The 20,957-nt window shown below is 45.4% G+C and overlaps 1 protein-coding gene across 1 annotated transcript in view; it reads left to right on the top strand.

Moving 5' to 3' along the window:
* The window catches only part of LOC311140674 (beta-chimaerin-like), a 45,324-nt gene that overhangs the window by 11,280 nt on the left and 13,087 nt on the right, over positions 1-20,957 (top strand). Inside the window, exons 2-6 of the mRNA XM_084175847.1 lie at positions 3,025-3,063; positions 5,727-5,782; positions 9,985-10,016; positions 10,470-10,583; positions 10,732-11,005. Coding sequence (XP_084031973.1) covers positions 3,025-3,063; positions 5,727-5,782; positions 9,985-10,016; positions 10,470-10,583; positions 10,732-11,005 — 515 coding nt within the window. The remainder of the gene's footprint in view (positions 1-3,024; positions 3,064-5,726; positions 5,783-9,984; positions 10,017-10,469; positions 10,584-10,731; positions 11,006-20,957) is intronic.

Below are 20,957 nucleotides of genomic sequence, written 5' to 3' on the forward strand. Positions count from 1 at the left end.
CATCCAGAACCCTAACTCTAGCTTCATGTCCACATCCTGGTTCAACCCTAACCCTCATCCAGAACCCTAACTCTAGCTTCATGTCCACATCCTGGTTCAACCCTAACCCTCATCCAGAACCCTAACTCTAGCTTCATGTCCACATCCTGGTTCAACCCTAACCCTCATCCAGAACCCTAACCCTAGCTTCATGTCCACATCCTGGTTCAACCCTAACCCTCATCCAGAACCCTAACCCTAGCTTCATGTCCACATCCTGGTTCAACCCTAATCCTCATCCAGAACCCTAACCCTAGCTTCATGTCCACATCCTGGTTCAACCCTAACCCTCATCCAGAACCCTAACCCTAGCTTCATGTCCACATCCTGGTTCAACCCTAACCCTCATCCAGAACCCTAACCCTAGCTTCATGTCCACATCCTGGTTCAACCCTAACCCTCATCCAGAACCCTAACTCTAGCTTCATGTCCACATCCTGGTTCAACCCTAACCCTCATCCAGAACCCTAACCCTAGCTTCATGTCCACATCCTGGTTCAACCCTAACCCTCATCCAGAACCCTAACCCTAGCTTCATGTCCACATCCTGGTTCAACCCTAACCCTCATCCAGAACCCTAACCCTAGCTTCATGTCCACATCCTGGTTCAACCCTAACCCTCATCCAGAACCCTAACCCTAGCTTCATGTCCACATCCTGGTTCAACCCTAACCCTCATCCAGAACCCTAACCCCAGCTTCATGTCCACATCCTGGTTCAACCCTAACCCTCATCCACAACCGTAACCCTAGCTTCATGGGAATAGGGTGCCACTTGGGATGCACACTGAGTATGCACCTCAAAGCTCTCACATGAAAGTGACTGTATGGAAATTGCCAATGATGACAACAAAACAGTCAGTGTGTGGTTAACATAGTGATCCAGTGGACCGGTCACTCACTCAGACATTGTCTGGTTGGTTCCTCAGAGCCCCGCTCTCTGCCAGGAACTGTACTACAGGAGGCAGGTCTGCCAGTGAGCTTAGTGACTGTGTCCTAAATAGAACCCTACTTCCTTTTATAGTGCACTACATTTGACCAGTGCCCCTATGTTGACTATAAATATAATGCACTGTAAAGTGAATAGGGTGCCATTTAGGAGAGAGGGAGAGAGAGAGAGAGCTCTTATTGACTCTCTCAGGTGTGCCTGTGGTAGCCCTAGGGTAGTCCGTAGTTAGCATGCAGCCCGTCCCCTGGGGGTGAACAGCGGGTCGCCATATTGATCCCTTGACTGATGTCCCTGGGTGTTTTAAATGAAGTCAGTGTCTCTTCTAACTTCATGTGATTCATTGTTCACACATGCAATTACTCCAGCTGTCAGTGACATCCTTCCACCGGGAACAGCAGAGAGATATGTGAGCCTTGTGATGCATTAAGGCCACGTTCCATCATTCCACCTGCTTCAATATTATTAGCTACGTTTACACTATGATACCTTGCTAAGCGTCTGTAAGATAGTAGAGGACTTAGCCCCACAGTAGGTCTCTACGTTTCTGGAATAGTTGTCATGCACAGCCTTGCCAGCCTAAGATCCATAGGATAGCCCTACTAATTCATTAGATCTGCCTATATACTGTAACAGTACAACATGACTATGTGAAGGTACTTACGGAGCATATAGTAGGTAGTATATTATGCAGGAGGATGTTGGACCAACTTATGCGTTACCAAGGGAACACTGTGGGCATGATGAGAGAGTACAGGAATAAGAAATGGTGGTTACATTATTCTGCATTAAACACAAACCTCAACCGTCGATGCAATTAAAGTAGCACATTTCCCCTTAGGTTACAGCAGATCCCATGGGTGTTGGGCTGGAAATTGCATTTCCACGTTTTCTAATTTGTTTTGCCCTTCTTGGGTAATGAATACTGTGTATCATCATCATGGCATAATGCTAGCCTTGAAAGGTGTTTATAAAGATGGATCTATCTGTGAAGAAGGGACATATCCCTGGGCTGCATCAGGTACTATAGATCTGTTGACTGGCAACCTTGTCTGCATCCCAAATGGCATCCTATTCCCTACATAGTGCACTACTTTTGGTCAAAAGTAGTGCACTATGTAGGGAATAGGGTGCCATTGGGAGACAGCCTGTTAACTAAAATAATAAGGTGGACATGTGTATTGATTTTCCTTGAAGCAGGGAGACTGAATGAAACTGTATTCACTCACTGAGCAATGAGCATCTCATGAGGCTTCACAGTGTGAATAAACCCTGTGTATAATTATGCTAGTCTAGCAGAATAACTAGACTGAGACATAAACAACTCTGAAATAACCATGGTGATGATGAGTTCATAATCCATTCAGAGTGAATGTAACTGGGTCGCAGAGAGACATGAGAGACATGAGAGATTTGACAATTCACCCAATAAATAAAGAATACATGCCTGTTTTCTAACCCTTTACCCTTCTAACTCCCGTCTTTCTAGTTCTGAACACTCGCTCTCTTTCTCTCTCCCTCTTGCTCTCTCTGTCTCTCTCTTGCTCTCTCTGTCTCTGTCTCTTTCTCTTTCTCTTGCTCTCTCTCGCTCTGTCTGTCTGTCTCTCTCTCTCACTCTCTCTCATTTCAATTCAATTTAAGGGGATTTATTGGCATGGGAAACATATGTTTACATTGTCAAAGCAAGTGAAATGGATAATAAACGAGTGAGATAAACAATAGAAAGAATAAAGACATTTCAAATGTCATATTATGGCTCTGTACAGTGTTATAATGATGTGCAAATAGTTAAAGTACAAAAGGGAAAATAAATCAACATAAAAATGGGTTGTATTTACAATGGTGTTTGTGCTTCACTGGTTGCCCTTTTCTTGTGGCAACAGGTCACAAATCTTGCTGCTGTGATGGCACACTGTGGTATTTCACCCAATAGATATGTGAGTTTATCAAAATTTGATTTGTTTTTGTGGGTCTCTGTCTGTCTCTCCCTCTCGCTCTCTCTCTCTGACCACTGACCCACCTCCTGTGTTGTTGTTTCAGACCCTGAGGATTACCAACCGCCCATATGGAAGTCTTACTGTAAGTATCTAAAGTACTGTTTATCCAGTGTGAAGTCATTGGTTGTCGATGAGGAATGTGGAATGCTAGAAGCCTAGTCATCATGGCCACCAGGCTGCTGCATGTCACTACAAAGGACTCTTTATGTGATCATATCAGGATATTAAAGCAGAAATACTTTCATCTGTTATTACAGGTAGTGTGTACAGTGAGGCTTCTTGGGACGCTCCATGCTTCAGCACAGCTTCTTGTTAGTTCTCTCTCCTCTCCAATCTTCTCTCTTCTAACGCCGGCTGAGAGATATTTTTAGAGCTCACTATGACTTCGTCATGTTCGTGGAAGATATCCTGTGTGTGTGTGTTGTGTGTGTGTGTGTGTTGTGTGTGTGTGTGTGTGTGTGTGTGTGTGTGTGTGTGTGTGTCCGTGGAAGAAGTCCAGGTCTTGCTGGTTGACGTGAGTTGTCCTGACTAAAACAAAAACTCAAAGTCAGGAGTCTGTCTTCTCCCGCATAGAAAGTCTGTTGTGGGGAAGATTCAGTACAGAGACTTAACCTTTTACGCAACAACACTACTCCCAATGCTGTGTTACATTACAAAGAGGAAAGAGTTCTACTCCCAATGCTGTGTTACATTAAAATGAGGAAACAGCACGACTCCCAATGCTGTGTTACATTACAATGAGGAAACAGCACGACTCCCAATGCTGTGTTACATTACAATGAGGAAACAGCACGACTCCCAATGCTGTGTTACATTACAATGAGGAAACAGCACGACTCCCAATGCTGTGTTACATTACAATGAGGAAAGAGTTCTGGGAACAACACTCTTGTCTTTCTTCTAATCCTGCATCGTCCACCATTCTTAGGATGCGTCCCCAAATGGCACCCTGTTCCCTAATTAGTGCATTACTATTCCCTATTTAGTGCATTACTTTCGCACTAAATATGTAACCATGTATAATTTTGTGTTCTTCACCAATAAAGCTGTGTTATAAAAAAAAGTAGTGCACTATGTAGGGAATAGGGTGCCATTTGGGATATACTCTTAGTGTCATACACATTCTTATTGCATGACATGAGTATAGTGTAATCTCTATGTCTCCAGTAATGCCCTACAGAATAGGTACATTACCACAGACAATGTGCCCAGCTCAGCTCAGATATATTCAACTGTCGCAGGCTTAAGCATTGGATGTGATTCATCTCACTCCACTACACGTTTCATCTCCATTCCATTTTCAACAGTTTCGCTGATTTACACCCAAAACTCAGACTCTTTAAGTACACTTAATCCATGATGGCAGCTCGCCTCAGCGCTGCTGGTACGTGTGTCACTGGGTTACTTTGTTTGCATCCTAAAATAAACCCTATACCCTATTTACTGTAGTTCTGGGCTCTGGTCAAATGTAGTACACTTTGTAGGGTAAAATGGTGCCATTTGGGATGCATCCTGTGTCTCCCCATTGTGTCCCAGTACTAGGATTAATAGACACTGTTAGCGTCCTGCATTAGGGCCGTAGACTAGACCTGTATCCCAAATGGTGCCCTATTCTCTATATAGTATACTATGGGCCCTATGGTCCCTGATCAAAAGTAGTGCACTACATAGGGAATAGGGTGCCATTTGGGATGCAGCCCTCTGTGAAATATCCATTGACATTCACACAGAGGGTTTGGTGATAAATGGGACCTGTCATATAAACCACTGAGAGAGATCAGCCCACGGATATCTTCGACTTCGCTAATGGCTCCTGGTGTTCCTACTGTTCCTTGTTGACTTTGCTCGGAGTTAGGCAACAAGTGAGCCAGCCATCTTTGAATCATACTCTCAGTGGCCATACAGCGACTGTGTATGCTGCATATCCAATATTAGAGCAACTATAACCTTCTAACTGTCCGTTAGGAAGTTTAACTCCTCAGAATCTAGTGCCCCTTCCAAGTCCTGCTGGGACCACTACACGCAAACATGTTCCATGGTTAAAAATACTGTTACGCATGTGACAGTGAGTTGCAAGAGGAGTGCATTGGGTCGTTTATTAATAACTGTGTAACTCAAATAAATGATTAGACATCTGCTTGAGCATATATCGCAAGGCAAATAACTTGTCAGGTGGATGGATTATCTTGGCAAAGGAGGAATGCTCACTCACAGGGATGTAAACAAATGTGTGCACAAAATTTGAGAAAAATAAGTGAAAATAGGACTTAAAGGAGATGAATACATTGGTGATGGCTGTACTGTAGTATTACTGCATGTCCTTAGCTAACAGTGTCCAGCTGATGACCCCATACAGTGCATGAATGAATACATTACTAAACTTTATTGTCCCATAGGGAAGTAATGCATGAATTAGTGTGTGTGTGTGTGTGTGTGTGTGTGTGTGTAAAGGGGTCTACACAGTCTACGCAAACGGAGCAGAAGGAGGTCTGTTTGTTTGCGTTGCTCTCTACGTAGTTCTACGTACATTTGTGCGTCTGAATTTTCGGAACACGACGCAAACGGACCTCCGTCGGCTCAGTTTCCGTAGACTGTGTTGAGGCCTTAAGGCTGCGTAACTCAATAAGCGTACATATAAATATCTATACATATACATATCTATACATATTGTGGCCTCAGCAGTGCAGCCATTCTAATACTGAATACTATGCTTTTTACCTGACAGTCCATGTTTGTCATTTACAGTGTACCAGCTCCAGCAGGAAGCTCCTCGGCCCAAGAGGATCACCTGCCCCCAGGAGGTCAGTACTGTATATCACTTAACAAAATACAGTGCAAGTATTCAGACCCCTTGACTTTTTCCACATTTTGTTAGGTTACAGCCTTATTCTAAAATGGATTGTAAAAAATAATGACAAAGAAAAAACAGGTTTTTAAATTTTTTTGCAAATTTATAAAGAAAACAACAATTGAAATATCACATTTAAATAAGTATTCAGGCCCTTTACTCAGTACTTTGTTGAAACACCTTTGGCAGTGATTACAGCCTCGAGTCTTCTTGGCTATGACGCTACAAGCTTGGCACACCTGTATTTGGGGAGTTTCTCCCATTCTTCTCTGCAGATCCTCTCAAGCTCTGTCAGGTTGGAGGGAGAGCGTCGCTGCACAGCTATTTTCAGGTCCATCCAGAGATGTTCGATCGGGTTCAAGTCCGGGCTCTGGCTTGGCCACTCAAGAACATTGAGAATTGTCCTGAAGCCACTCCTGCATTGTCTTGGCTGTGTGCTTAAGGTTGTTGTCCTGTTGGAAGGTGAACCTTCGCCCCTGTCTGAGGTCCTGAGCGCTCTGGAGCAGGTTATCATCAAGGATCTCTCTGTACTTCGCTCCGTTCATCTTTCCCTCGATCCTGACTAGTCTCCCAGTCCCTGCCACTGAAAAACATCCCCACAGCATGATGCCGCCACCACCATGCTTCACCATAGGGATGGTGCCAGGTTTCCTCCAGACATTCAGGTCAAAGAGTTCAATCTTGGTTTCATCAGACCAGAGAATCTTGTCTCTTATGATCTGAGAGTCCTTAGGTGCCTTTTGGCAAACTCCATCGGCCTGTCATGTGCCTTTTACTGAGGAGTGGCTTCCGTCTGGCCACTACCATAAAGGCCTGATTTGGTGGAGTGCTGCAGAGATGGTTGTCCTTCTGGAAGGTTCTCCCATCTCCACAGAGGAACTCTGGAGCTCTGTCAGAGTGACCATTGGGTTCTTGGTCACCTCCCTGACCAAGGCCCTTCTCCACCGATTGCTCAGTTTGGCCGGGCAGCCAGCTCTAGGAAGAGTCTTGGTGGTTCCAAACTTCTTCCATTTAAGAATGGTGGAGGACACTGTGGGGACCATCAATGCTGCAGACATTTTGGTACCCTTCCCCAGATCTGTGCCTCGACACAATCCTATCTCGGAGCTCTACGGACAATTCCTTCGACCTCATGGTTTTTGCTCTGACATGCACTGTCAACTGTGGGACCTTATGTAGACAGGTGTGTGCCTTTCCAAATCATGTCCATTCAATTGAATTTACCACAGGTGGACTCCAATCAAGTTGTAGAAACATCTCAAGGATGATCAATGGAAACAGGATGCACCTGAGCTCACCTGAGTCTCATAGCAAAGGGTCTGAATACTTATGTAAATAAGGTATTTCTGTTTTTTATTTTTAAAACATTTGCAAAAATGTCTAAACCTGTTTTCGCTTTGTCATTATGGGGTATTGTGTGTAGATTGAGAAAAAATTATATTTAATCCATTTTAGAATAAGGCTGTAACGTAAACAAAGTGGAAAAAGGGAAGGGGTCTGAATACTTTCCGAAGGCACTGTAAGATACATCCCCATTCTCTACCCTTCTCCCAAAGTGTGCACTTCTCAGAATCAAGGAGGCAACCATATAGACCACAGTATTTTCTGATAGGATGCCTGCTCTGTTGTGATAATGTAACTAACAACTAATAATTTACCACATTGTCGTTTTCTTATCTCTAATCTGGCACCGAATGGTAAAAAGAGGTTAGGCAATTGGCAGGATTAGAGACAGAGTTGCTTAGTCAGAGGGAGACACAGACACAGAGAGAGAGACACAGAGAGACACAGAGAGACACAGAGAGACACAGAGAGACACAGAGAGAGACAGAGAGAGACATAGAGAGAGGGAGACACAGAGAGACACAGAGAGACACAGAGAGAGACAGAGAGAGACAGAGAGAGACATAGAGAGACAGAGAGACACAGAGAGACACAGAGAGAGGGAGACACAGAGAGAGACAGACACAGAGGGAGACACAGAGAGACAGACACAGAGAGAGAGACACAGAGAGACAGACACAGAGAGAGGGAGACAGACACAGAGAGAGGGAGACACAGGGAGAAAGAGAGAGAGGGAGAAAGAGAGAGGGAGACAGAGACCGAGAGAGGGAGACAGAGACCGAGAGAGGGAGACAGAGACCGAGAGAGGGAGACAGACACAGAGAGACAGACACAGAGAGACAGACACAGAGAGACTGACGCAGAGAGAGGGAGACTGACGCAGAGAGAGGGAGACTGACGCAGAGAGAGGGAGACTGACGCAGAGAGAGGGAGACTGACGCAGAGAGAGGGAGACTGACGCAGAGAGAGGGAGACTGACGCAGAGAGAGGGAGACTGACGCAGAGAGAGGGAGACTGACGCAGAGAGAGGGAGACTGACGCAGAGAGAGGGAGACTGACGCAGAGAGAGGGAGACTGACGCAGAGAGAGGGAGACTGACGCAGAGAGAGGGAGACTGACGCAGAGAGAGGGAGACTGACGCAGAGAGAGGGAGACTGACGCAGAGAGAGGGAGACTGACACAGAGAGAGGGAGACTGACACAGAGAGAGGGAGACTGACACAGAGAGAGGGAGACTGACACAGAGAGAGGGAGACTGACACAGAGAGAGGGAGACTGACACAGAGAGAGGGAGACTGACACAGAGAGAGGGAGACTGACACAGAGAGAGGGAGACTGACACAGAGAGAGGGAGACTGACACAGAGAGAGGGAGACTGACACAGAGAGAGGGAGACTGACACAGAGAGAGGGAGACTGACACAGAGAGAGGGAGACTGACACAGAGAGGGAGACACAGAAAGAGACTGACACAGAGAGAGAAAGACCGAGAGAGACACAGAGAGAGAAAGACCGAGAGAGAAAGACCGAGAGAGACACAGAGAGAGGGAGAAAGAGAGAGACAGAGACAGAGACCGAGAGAGGGAGACAGACACAGAGAGACAGACACAGAGAGACAGACACAGAGAGACAGACACAGAGAGACAGACACAGAGAGAGAGACACAGAGAGAGAGACAGAGAGAGGGAGTCTGACGCTGAGAGAGGGAGTCTGACACAGAGAGAGGGAGTCTGACACAGAGAGAGGGAGACTGACACAGAGAGAGGGAGACTGACACAGAGAGAGGGAGACTGACACAGAGAGAGGGAGACTGACACAGAGAGAGGGAGACTGACACAGAGAGAGGGAGACTGACACAGAGAGAGGGAGACTGACACAGAGAGAGGGAGACTGACACAGAGAGAGGGAGACTGACACAGAGAGAGGGAGACTGACACAGAGAGAGGGAGACTGACACAGAGAGAGGGAGACTGACACAGAGAGAGGGAGACTGACACAGAGAGAGGGAGACTGACACAGAGAGAGGGAGACTGACACAGAGAGAGGGAGACTGACACACAGAGAGGTAGACTGACACACAGAGAGGGAGACGGACACAGAGAGAGAGAGAGACACAGAGGGAGAGAGAGACACAGAGGGAGAGAGAGACACAGAGGGAGAGAGAGAGACACAGAGGGAGAGAGAGAGACACAGAGGGAGAGAGAGAGACACAGAGGGAGAGAGAGAGACACAGAGAGAGAGAGAGAGAGACACAGAGAGAGAGAGACACAGAGAGAGAGAGAGAGACACAGAGAGAGAGAGAGAGAGACACAGAGAGAGAGAGAGAGAGACACAGAGAGAGAGAGAGAGAGACACAGAGAGAGAGAGGCAGACACACAGAGAGAGGGAGGCAGACACACAGAGAGAGGGAGGCAGACACACAGAGAGAGGGAGGCAGACACACAGAGAGAGACATACTGATACAGAGGGAGACAGAGACAGAGACAGACACAGAGAGAGGGAGACAGACTGATACAGAGAGAGGGAGACCGAGACAGAGAGAGACAGACACAGAGAGAGGGAGACAGACTGATACAGAGACAGAAACAGAGACAGATACAAGGTGAGAGAAAGACACACAGACAGAGAGGCAGAGAGACTCAGACAGAGAGAAAGAGATATCTGTTCCCCGATAGAGACAGAGGGACATAGAAACCCATATCCTTCAATCAAAACAGGTTGTGAGAGCTCTTGGCCAAGCCATTGAAGTGACATTTCAACTGACTATCTCTCTGTCAGCCAATGTATCTTCTCTCTCTCCTCTGGCTTTACAGATGGAGAGCAGACCCAGATATTACGGCAGAGAGTGAGTAGTGGGACTTCCTTTGTGATCGTCATCTTTTTCATCCATTTTCTAATACAGCTGCTGGGGAGACTGGCTGTGTGATTTATCATTAACGACTAGCTTTTCATGTGGTTAGGGCGTTGAAGGTGTGTGTGTGTGTGTGTGTGTGTGTGTGTGCACATCTTTGTGTGTGTGTGTGCACATCCTGTGGCAGCATTGACAGGGGACTTGTGGCAGCATTGACAGGGGACTTGTGGCAGCATTGACAGGAGACTTGTGGCAGCATTGACAGGGGACTTGTGGCAGCATTGACAGGGGACTTGTGGCAGCATTGACAGGGGACTTGTGGCAGCATTGACAGGAGACTTGTGGCAGCATTGACAGGAGACTTGTGGCAGCATTGACAGGGGACTTGCGGCAGCATTGACAGGGGACTTGCGGCAGCATTGACAGGAGACTTGTGGCTCTCTCAAGGTTCCATGGCATGCTATCGAGAGAGTATGCAGATGAGCTACTGGGAGGAGCAGAGGGGGCTTACCTCGTCAGAGAGAGCCAGAGACAGCCAGGGACCAACACCTTGGCCTTAAGGTACCGTACACAGTACACACACATTTACATACTAAATATACACACCTCGTCAAAGACTCTCCCTTCCTTCCTTCTCTCTCCTCCCTCCCTCACTCCCTGGCTCCCTCCCTCCCTCTACCCACCCACTCACTCTACCCCCTCTCCCCAGGTTTGGGCACCAGACCCTGAACTACCGACTGTTCTATGACGGGAAGCACTTTGTGGGGGAGAAGCGCTTCGAGACGGTCCACGACCTGGTGACGGATGGCCTCATCACCCTGTACATCGAGACCAAGGCTGCAGAGTACATTGCCAAGATGACCACCAACCCCATCTATGAACACCTGGGCTACACCTCCCTGCTGAAGGACAAGATGGGGCACCGGCTGAGCCGAAGATGCACTGAACCCCGTAGGGTCACCTTCCAGAGAGAGGACAGTAAGGTGAGATACTAGACCGCTTTGACATTCTTTATGTAACTAAAAGTGCTATGAAAAGTTACATTGGTGATGATCACATTGATGATGGTATTGGTGGTGATTGTGATGGTGGTGGTGATTGTGATGATGGTGGTGATTGTGATGATGATGGTGGTGATCATGATTTTCTCCCATAGCACCAGAGGTTATCTATGTATTAACGCGCTACATCCACTACTAGCCTACATCTACTACTGTTGTGTTTCCTGACTATAGTTGTGACCTGAACAGGAACAACTCTGGGCCCTAGCTATAGACTGTAACAGACCAGAGTATTTCCTGACTATAGTTGTGACCTGAAAAAGAAAAGGAAAGCCTCACACTCTATGAGCTCAAATGCAATAATTTAATAACCTGATAAAGAACGTTTCGACAGACAAGCAGTCTTCATCAGGGTAAATGACAAACACTGCCGGTCACTAGTTTATATAGTGTCAAAGGACACACACAGGTGTCTGTAATCATGGCCGGGTGTGGCCTGATATCATTGGTTAATTCACAGATAAACAGAACATGCAAAAACCATGAATAGATAGCATACGATCATAGATACAACTTGGCTACATAGGCCCACAAACATGTATAATGAATAGCAAAATCACAATAATCACAAGAATGGCTGGTGCAGGGATATTTAGGGGTGGTAAATCAGAGAATACGACCAAGGGAGGGTCCGAAAACACATAACCAATACTGTCATCGGATCTTAGAATGTGCCAATGTTTGTGAACGATTCCCTTAATTTGTTCAGAGCACTTTGAATAGCGTGTAGTTAGAACGCAAGAATGCTTCTTTTTGCGAGACTGTCCTTGAAAGAGATCAGGTCTCGATTTGTTTTGAATTTTCTCAATGGCAGTATTAATCTGGCAGTATTAATTTGACCATTTTTGTACACCGTCTCCTTGAATTTTCTTTGCGTCCCAGCCATATTTCTGTCGAAATCTGATTGTTTTTTCCAATTATTTTGATTCGACAGAATTGGCTTCAAGGGAAGCAGGTGACAATTATCAGCCCTCAACAAACTGTTACGATCAGTATGTTTCCTGTAAAGATCAGTGTATAGAACATTATCCTCACACAAAATCAGAAGATCAAGGAAACTGATTTGACGTGTGTCAGATTGTATAGTAAATCTCAGGTGCTCAGAACAAGAGTTAAGAAAAGCATGGAATGCCTGGAGCTTTTTTGAATCACCCCTCCATAGAACAAATGTACCGTTTCCAAATAATAAAAAAACATTTTTGAGAGGGTTGAAAATTGACTGTTTCTCCATGTAACCCACATACAAATAAGCATAGTTAGTTGCCATAGGGGATCCCATAGCAGTACCCTTCGTCTGAATAAAGAAATCATTTAGAAACATGAAGTAGGTGTGTTTGAGTACTATTTCAGCCAATGTTATAATGCATGCACTGGAAAGTAGTTCATTTGGGTCACGTTGCAGAAGAAAATGTTCCATGTCCTCAATATAGTTGTGACCTGAACAGGAACAACTCTGGGCCCTAGCTATAGACTGTAACAGACCAGAGTTTTTCCTGGTCTCACCACACAGTCTGGAAGAAGTAATGTCCCTAGAACATGTTCATTAACATCTACTCTATCAACATCTGCAATAAGGGTAGAGTGTTTCATTATGTAACAGTTTCTCATCAGAGTGAGAGATTTATTGTCTCTGCAGGAGGGTGTTTCCTTCCTGACATCACTTCTCATGAAAGTTCATGATGACCAACAGGACAAGGATGTTATTCTGTGTAACAGACACTGTTCTGGGGCTATAGATGAATCACACATTTCACACCATTGTTCTCATCAACTAACTGCTGAAGGATATTGATTGTCTGTGATTATATTAGCCAATGTGAAACGCTTTCATTCTACTGTGTTGTTCTGGGGTGTTGGCCATTCCCACATCTCACCACTAGGTGGCAACCGGACCAAGCCATAGCATAGCAACAGCACATTTCACACTTTGTTGTGATTGGACATGTTCTTCTTCTTCAGTCTTTGACTGTTAAACATGGTATAATCACAAAGCCTTTTCTTCATCCATGTTTGGTTGGGTGATGTTGTCTTGACATTCTGCTCTGTTATGTTCCTCTCATGCCAGCCATACACCCCTGGTCCTCTGTTATGTTCCTCTCATGCCAGCCGTACACCCCTGGTCTTCCTTGGAATATTGAACAAGTCATTTAGTTCTGATAAACAGCACTAGGGTTGTGTCCCTCCCAAAGGGCACTATATTTCCTATGTAGTACACTACTTTTGCCCTGGTAAAAAGTAATGCCCTATATGGGGAATAGGGTGCCATTTTGGACGCAAATTGGTCTCCATCAGTCATCTGACATCAACAAGGCAGTCCTGTCAGTGGCAAGGCAAGGCATCCGTTTCCTCTCCTCTCCTCTCCAACACCCACCAGCACTGTGCTATTCATGTCACGGTCTGTCCACTAGAGTTAGAGTTAAGGGGACAGTGAGAGCCTTAAGCTCTTAATGCAGGAGCCATATTATTGGGGACCTTTCCCAGCTCTTTCTCAGCTCTTTCCCAGCTTTTTCTCAGCTCTTTCCCAGCTCTGTCCCAGCTCTTTCTCAGCTCTTTCCCAGCTCTTTCCCAGCTCTATCCCAGCTCTATCCCAGCTCTATCCCAGCTCTGTCCCAGCTCTGTCCCAGCTCTGTCCCAGCTCTATCCCAGCTCTGTCCCAGCTCTATCCCAGCTCTATCCCAGCTCTGTCCCAGCTCTGTCCCAGCTCTATCCCAGCTCTGTCCCAGCTCTGTCCCAGCTTTATTCCAGCTCTGTCCCAGCTCTGTCCCAGCTCTATCCCAGCTCTATCCCAGCTCTGTCCCAGCTCTGTCCCAGCTCTATCCCAGCTCTGTCCCAGCTCTATCCCAGCTCTATCCCAGCTCTATCCCAGCTCTGTCCCAGCTCTGTCCCAGCTCTGTCCCAGCTCTATCCCAGCTCTGTCCCAGCTCTATCCCAGCTCTGTCCCAGCTCTGTCCCAGCTCTATCCCAGCTCTGTCCCAGCTCTGTCCCAGCTTTATTCCAGCTCTGTCCCAGCTCTGTCCCAGCTCTGTCCCAGCTCTATCCCAGCTCTGTCCCAACAGGCTCTTCACTTGGTCAGTAGTTCATGGACTCTGACGGATTCCAACACATTCAGAGATTAATCCTTCAAATAAAACTAAACCCCTCCGTGAGGATTCTCCATAGCATGGTCTGTATTTACGTTATAAATCATACTGTACCTGATATACATAAAGTACATGTTCTAGGCTATTTGGCCTGGTCAAATGAAGACTGTCTGACCTTGTATAGCATTGGGGGGTTTTCCCAGCAGACATGAGCCGTTCTTTGGCGAGTCGATATCTAGAGCATGTTTTGAGTTTTGAAATCAGACTGCCAGCCTGTCAGTCAGTAATGTCAGTGTCTGTAAAAATGTGTTGTTTTGAGTGTCACACCTCTTTCTGTCAAGCTGGGGCTTTGTCCCAAATGGCACCCTATTCCCTATACAGTACAGTGCACTACTTTTGACCAGAGCCCTATGTGTCCTGATCAAAAGTAGTGCACTAAATAGGTTCCATTTGGGATGCAGTCTTGGAAAACATGACGAGCTGGGCCAATGACAGGTCTCCCTGATTTTAGGCTTTCAGTGTAGGACAAACACCTGCCAGTCTGTCATGTCCAAAAAAAGAGGAAGGAGGTCAAAGTGCAGTCCTCCTGTGCTCTCTCTGTTCGTCCCAAATGGCAACCTATTCCCTTTATAGTGCACTACTTTTGACAAGGGACTATAGGGCTCTGGTCAAAAGTAGTGCACTATGTAGGGAATAGGTTGCCATTTGGGACTTAACATATGTCCCTATGGAGTGAAGCCACGCCTGTTCTAATGGCCTGTATCTTTACTGACTTTAGTTAACAGTGTACTATAATACTCTGTCTAGTATCAGTCTGTATCTTTACTGACTTTAGTTAACAGTGTACTATAATACTCTGTCTAGTATCAGTCTGTATCTTTACTGACTTTAGTTAACAGTGTACTATAATACTGTCTAGTATCAGTCTGTATCTATACTGACTTTAGTTAAGAGTGTACTATAATACTCTGTCTAGTATCAGTCTGTATCTTTACTGACTTTAGTTAACAGTGTACTATAATACTCTGTCTAGTATCAGTCTGTATCTTTACTGACTTTAGTTAACAGTGTACTATAATACTCTGTCTAGTATCAGTCTGTATCTTTACTGACTTTAGTTAACAGTGTACTATAATACTCTGTCTAGTATCAGTCTGTATCTTTACTGACTTTAGTTAACAGTGTACTATAATACTCTGTCTAGTATCAGTCTGTATCTTTACTGACTTTAGTTAACAGTGTACTATAATACTCTGTCTAGTATCAGTCTGTATCTTTACTGACTTTAGTTAACAGTGTACTATAATACTGTCTAGTATCAGTCTGTTGTTTCAGACACACAGTAGCTAAAGTAAACATACTCCCTCACATGCTGTCTTTACTCTGTGTCTTGTAAGTCCTCATTCAGCTGTGTGTGTGTGTCTCCAGGGGTGTGTGTGTTGTCGCGTATATATGTACATTCCTCCCGGAGGGGGGGAGAGACCCACTCGACCTGTCTGGTGACCTACTGTGTGTCAGCCCCCTCGGTTCACAAGACTCACTCAATGTGTGTGTACTTGTGCTAGGAGTTGCCATAGTGGCCAAACGCCTGCCAGTTTCCTCCTATAACAACAGTTCTTCTTGACAGATTGTGCATCCCAAATGGCACCCTATACCCTCTGGTCCCTCAGGACTCTGGTCACTATGTAGTGCACTATGTAGGGAATAGGGTGCCATTTGGGACACATCACACTGGTTGAATCTAACTGGTGCTTGTGGGGAGATGGAATAATGTGATGAATGCATTTCTAATCCATGTTCTGGGCCTAGTTTGGATATTATTCTGATGTTATTGTAGTTTGTTTGGAAGTTAATTAAATTTTCCTTGAGCTACCAGTTAGTCTGTTGGAAACATGATCTATAAAGATCGTGTTGGGAAATACAGTGAGAGAAAAAAGTATTTGATCCCCTGCTGATTTTGTACGTTTGCCCACTGACAAATAAATGATCAGTCTATAATTTTAATGGTAGGTTTATTTGAACAGTGAGAGACAGAATAACAACAAAAACATTCAAAAAAACGCATGTCAAAAATGTTATAAATTGATTTGCATTTTAATGAGGGAAATAAGTATTTGACCCCCTCTCAATCAGAAGGATTTCTGGCTCCCAGGTGTCTTTTATACAGGTAACGAGCTGAGATTAGGAGCACACTCTTAAAGGGAGTGCTCCTAATCTCATTTTGTTACCTGTATAAAAGACACTTGTCCACAGAAGCAATCAATCAATCAGATTCCAAACTCTCCACCATGGCCAAGACCAAAGAGCTCTCCAAGGATGTCAGGGACAAGATTGTAGACCTACACAAGGCTGGAACGGGCTACAAGGCCATCGCCAAGCAGCTTGGTGAGAAGGTGACAACAGTTGGTGCGATTTATTCGCAAATGGAAGAAACACAAAATAACTGTCAATCTCCCTCGGCCTGGGGCTCCATGCAAGATCTCACCTCGTGGAGTTGCAATGATCATGAGAACGGTGAGTAATCAGCCCAGAACTACACGGGAGGATCTTGTCAATGATCTCAAGGCAGCTGGGACCATAGTCACCAAGAAAACAATTGGTAACACACTACGCCGTGAAGGACTGAAATCCTGCAGCGACCGCAAGGTCCCTCTGCTCAAGAAAGCACATATACAGGCCCGTCTGAAGTTTGCCAATGAACATCTGAATGATTCAGAGGAGAACTGGGTGAAAGTGTTGTGGTCAGATGAGACCAAAATCGAGCTCTTTGGCATCAACTCAACTCGCCGTGTTTGGAGGAGGAGGAATGCTGCCTATGACCCCAAGAACACCATCCCCACCGTCAAACATGGAGGTGGAAACATTATGCTTTGGGGGTGTTTTTCTGCTAAGGGGACAGGACAACTTAACCGCATCAAAGGGACGATGGACGGGGCCATGTACCGTCAAATCTTGGGTGAGAACCTCCTTCCCTCAGCCACGGCATTGAAAATGGGTCGTGAATGGGTATTCCAGCATGACAATGACCCAAAACACACAGCCAAGGCAACAAAGGAGTGGCTCAAGAAGAAGCACATTAAGGTCCTGGAGTGGCCTAGCCAGTCTCCAGACCTTAATCCCATAGAAAATCTGTGGAGGGAGCTGAAGGTTTGAGTTGCCAAACATCAGCCTCGAAACCTTAATGACTTGGAGAAGATCTGTAAAGAGGAGTGGAACAAAATCCCTCCTGAGATGTGTGCAAACCTGGTGGCCAACTACAAGAAACGTCTGACCTCTGTGATTGCCAACAAGGGTTTTGCCACCAAGTACTAAGTCATGTTTTGCAGAGGGGTCAAATACTTATTTCCCTCATTAAAATGCAAATAAATGTATAAAAAATTTTACATTGCGTTTTTCTGGATTTTGTTGTTGTTATTCTGTCTCTCACTTTTCAAATAAATCTACCATTAAAATTATAGACTGATCATGTCTTTGTCAGTGGACAAACTTACAAAATCAGCAGGGGATCAAATGCTTTTTTCCCTTACTGTACTTGAGCTACCATTACAGAGGTTTTCTACAGTAGCTACAGTACATACAGTGTAAAAGGCAGAAGGCTTTCAACGTTGATCCATCATACTTCCAGCCACAGGCAGGCCTGTTTTAATTGGCACTGTACTTTTCCTTTCACTAGACTTTCTGAATAGTAAAAAAGATTCTATCACTGACTAGATCTCCCTTCACGTCTATGTTTCTGTTTGTATGAAATTGTATGTGGTGTATGTGGTGTGTGTGTGTGTGGTGTGTTTTGTATATGATTGTATGAGGTGTGTTTTTGTTTGGACGGTTGTTCTTACAGTGTCTGACCTCACAGAAAGAAAGGCACTAGTGTTATTTTCCCATGATCCTCTGCTCTCCCTACTGTGTCTGCTCAGCTGGACCCACACAGTGAATAACAGAGCCTGGATGCTGAAAAGAAACCAGGGCCTTTTTATTCATTTTATTCCAAACTCTTCTCTATGAGACAAGAAGCCATCTGCCTCTAGGGACAAAACCCATAACCCTCACACACACACTCTCAATACATACTGTATACCCCCCTCCCTCCCTCCTCCTCCTCCTCCTCCTCTCCCCCCTTTCTCTGTGTCCCTCTCTTCCTCCATATCCCTTACCCTTCTCGCTGTTCCGTCTGGTCTTTTCTGATTTGGTGTAGGTCATCCTCCTGGTCTTTGATAGGATGTCTAACTCCGTGACAAACGTCTTCACCTGTCCTGACTGTTACCTGTTCAGCCATTAAATCAAATCAAATGTTATTCGACACATGCTTTGTAAACAGCAGGTGTAGACGAACAGTGAAATACTTACGGGCCCTTCACATCAATGTTGAGAAAAATACAATTGAGGAATAATAGAAAAGTAATAATAAATACACAATGAGTAGCGATAATTTGGCTACACACGGGTTACCAGGACCGAGTCCATGTGCAGGGGTACGAGGTCATTGAGGTAGCTATGTACATACAGTGAGGGAAAAAAGTATTTGATCCCCTGCTGATTTTGTACGTTTGCCCACTGACAAAGAAATTATCAGTCTATAATTTTTATGGTAGGTTTATTTCAACAGTGAGAGACAGAATAACAACAAAAAAATCCAGAAAAACGCATGTCAAAAATGTTATAAATTGATTAGCATTTTAATGAGGGAAATAAGTATTTGACCCCCTCTCAATCAGAAAGATTTCTGGCTCCCAGGTGTCTTTTATACAGGTAACGAGCTGAGATTAGGAGCACACTCTTAAAGGGAGTGCTCCTAATCTGTTTGTTACCTGTATAAAAGACACCTGTCCACAGAAGCAATCAATCAATCAGATTCCAAACTCTCCACCATGGCCAAGACCAAAGAGCTCTCCAAGGATGTCAGGGACAAGATTGTAGACCTACACAAGGCTGGAATGGGCTACAAGGCCATCGCCAAGCAGCTTGGTGAGAAGGTGACAACAGTTGGTGCGATTATTCGCAAATGGAAGAAACACAAAATAACTGTCAATCTCCCTCGGCCTGGGGCTCCATGCAAGATCTCACCTTGTGGAGTTGCAATGATCATGAGAACGGTGAGTAATCAGCCCAGACCTACACGGGAGGATCTTGTCAATGATCTCAAGGCAGCTGGGACCATAGTCACCAAGAAAACAATTGGTAACACACTACGCCGTGAAGGACTGAAATCCTGCAGCGCCCGCAAGGTCCCCCTGCTCAAGAAAGCACATATACAGGCCCATCTGAAGTTTGCCAATGAACATCTGAATGATTCAGAGGAGAACTGGGTGAAAGTGTTGTGATCAGATGAGACCAAAATCGAGCTCTTTGGCATCAACTCAACTCGCCGTGTTTGGAGGAGGAGGAATGCTGCCTATGACCCCAAGAACATCATCCCCACCGTCAAACATGGAGGTGGAAACATTATGCTTTGGGGGTGTTTTTCTGCTAAGGGGACAGGACAACTTCATCGCATCAAAGGGATGATGGACGGGGCCATGTACCGTCAAATCTTGGGTGAGAACCTCCTTCCCTCAGCCACGGCATTGAAAATGGGTCGTGGATGGGTATTCCAGCATGACAATGACCCAAAACACACGGCCAAGGCAACAAAGGAGTGGCTCAAGAAGAAGCACATTAAGGTCCTGGAGTGGCCTAGCCAGTCTCCAGACCTTAATCCCATAGAAAATATGTGGAGGGAGCTGAAGGTTCGAGTTGCCAAACGTCAGCCTCGAAACCTTAATAACTTGGAGAAGATCTGCAAAGAGGAGTGGGACAAAATCCCTCCTGAGATGTGTGCAAACCTGGTGGCCAACTACAAGAAACGTCTGATCTCTGTGATTGCCAACAAGGAGGGGTCAAATACTTATTTCCCTCATTAAAATGCAAATCAATTTATAACATTTTTGACATGCGTTTTTCTGGATTTTTTTGTTGTTATTCTGTATCTCACTGTTCAAATAAACCTAACATTAAAATTATAGACTGATCATGTCTTTGTCAGTGGGCAAAAATACAAAATCAACAGGGGATCAAATACTTTTTTCCCTCACTGTATAACTAGGAATAAAGTGATTAGGCAACAGGATAGATAATTAACAGTAGCAGCAGCGAATGTGTTGAGTCAAAAAAGTTAGTGCAAAAAGGGTAAATGCAGATAGTCCGGGTAGCTATTGGTTAACTATTTAGCAGTCTCATGGCTTGTGGGTAGAAGCTGTTCAGGATCCTGTTGGTTCCAGACTTGGTGCATCGGTACTGCTTGCCATGCGGTAGCAGAGAGAACAGTCTATGATTTGGGCAGCTGGAGTCTTTGACAATTTTTAGGGCCTTCCTTTGACACCGACTGGTATAGAGGTCCTGGATGGCAGGGAGCTCGGCCCCAGTGATGTGCTGTAGCGCCTTGCGGTCGGATGCCAAGCAGTTCACATACCAAGCAGTGATGCAGCCAATCAAGATGTTCTCAATGGTGCAGTTGTAGACCTTTTTGAGGAAATCTTTTCAACCTCCTGCGGGGGAAGAGGCGTTGTCGTGCCCTCTTCACGACTGTGTTGGTGTGTGTGGACCATGATAGATCCTTAGTGATGTGGACACCAAGGAACTTGAAGCTCTCGACCCGCTCTACTACAGCCCCGCTCCACTCGGCCCTTCGTTTCTTGTGGTCCACGATCAGCTTTTTTGTCTTGCTGACGTTGAGGGAGAGGTTGTTTTCCCGGCACCACACTGCCAGGTCTCTGACCTCCTCCCTATAGGCTGTCTCATCAGGATCAGGCCTACCACAG

This window comes from Coregonus lavaretus (genome assembly GCF_964263955.1).
Source record: "Coregonus lavaretus genome assembly, chromosome: 13".
NCBI lineage: Eukaryota > Metazoa > Chordata > Actinopteri > Salmoniformes > Salmonidae > Coregonus > Coregonus lavaretus.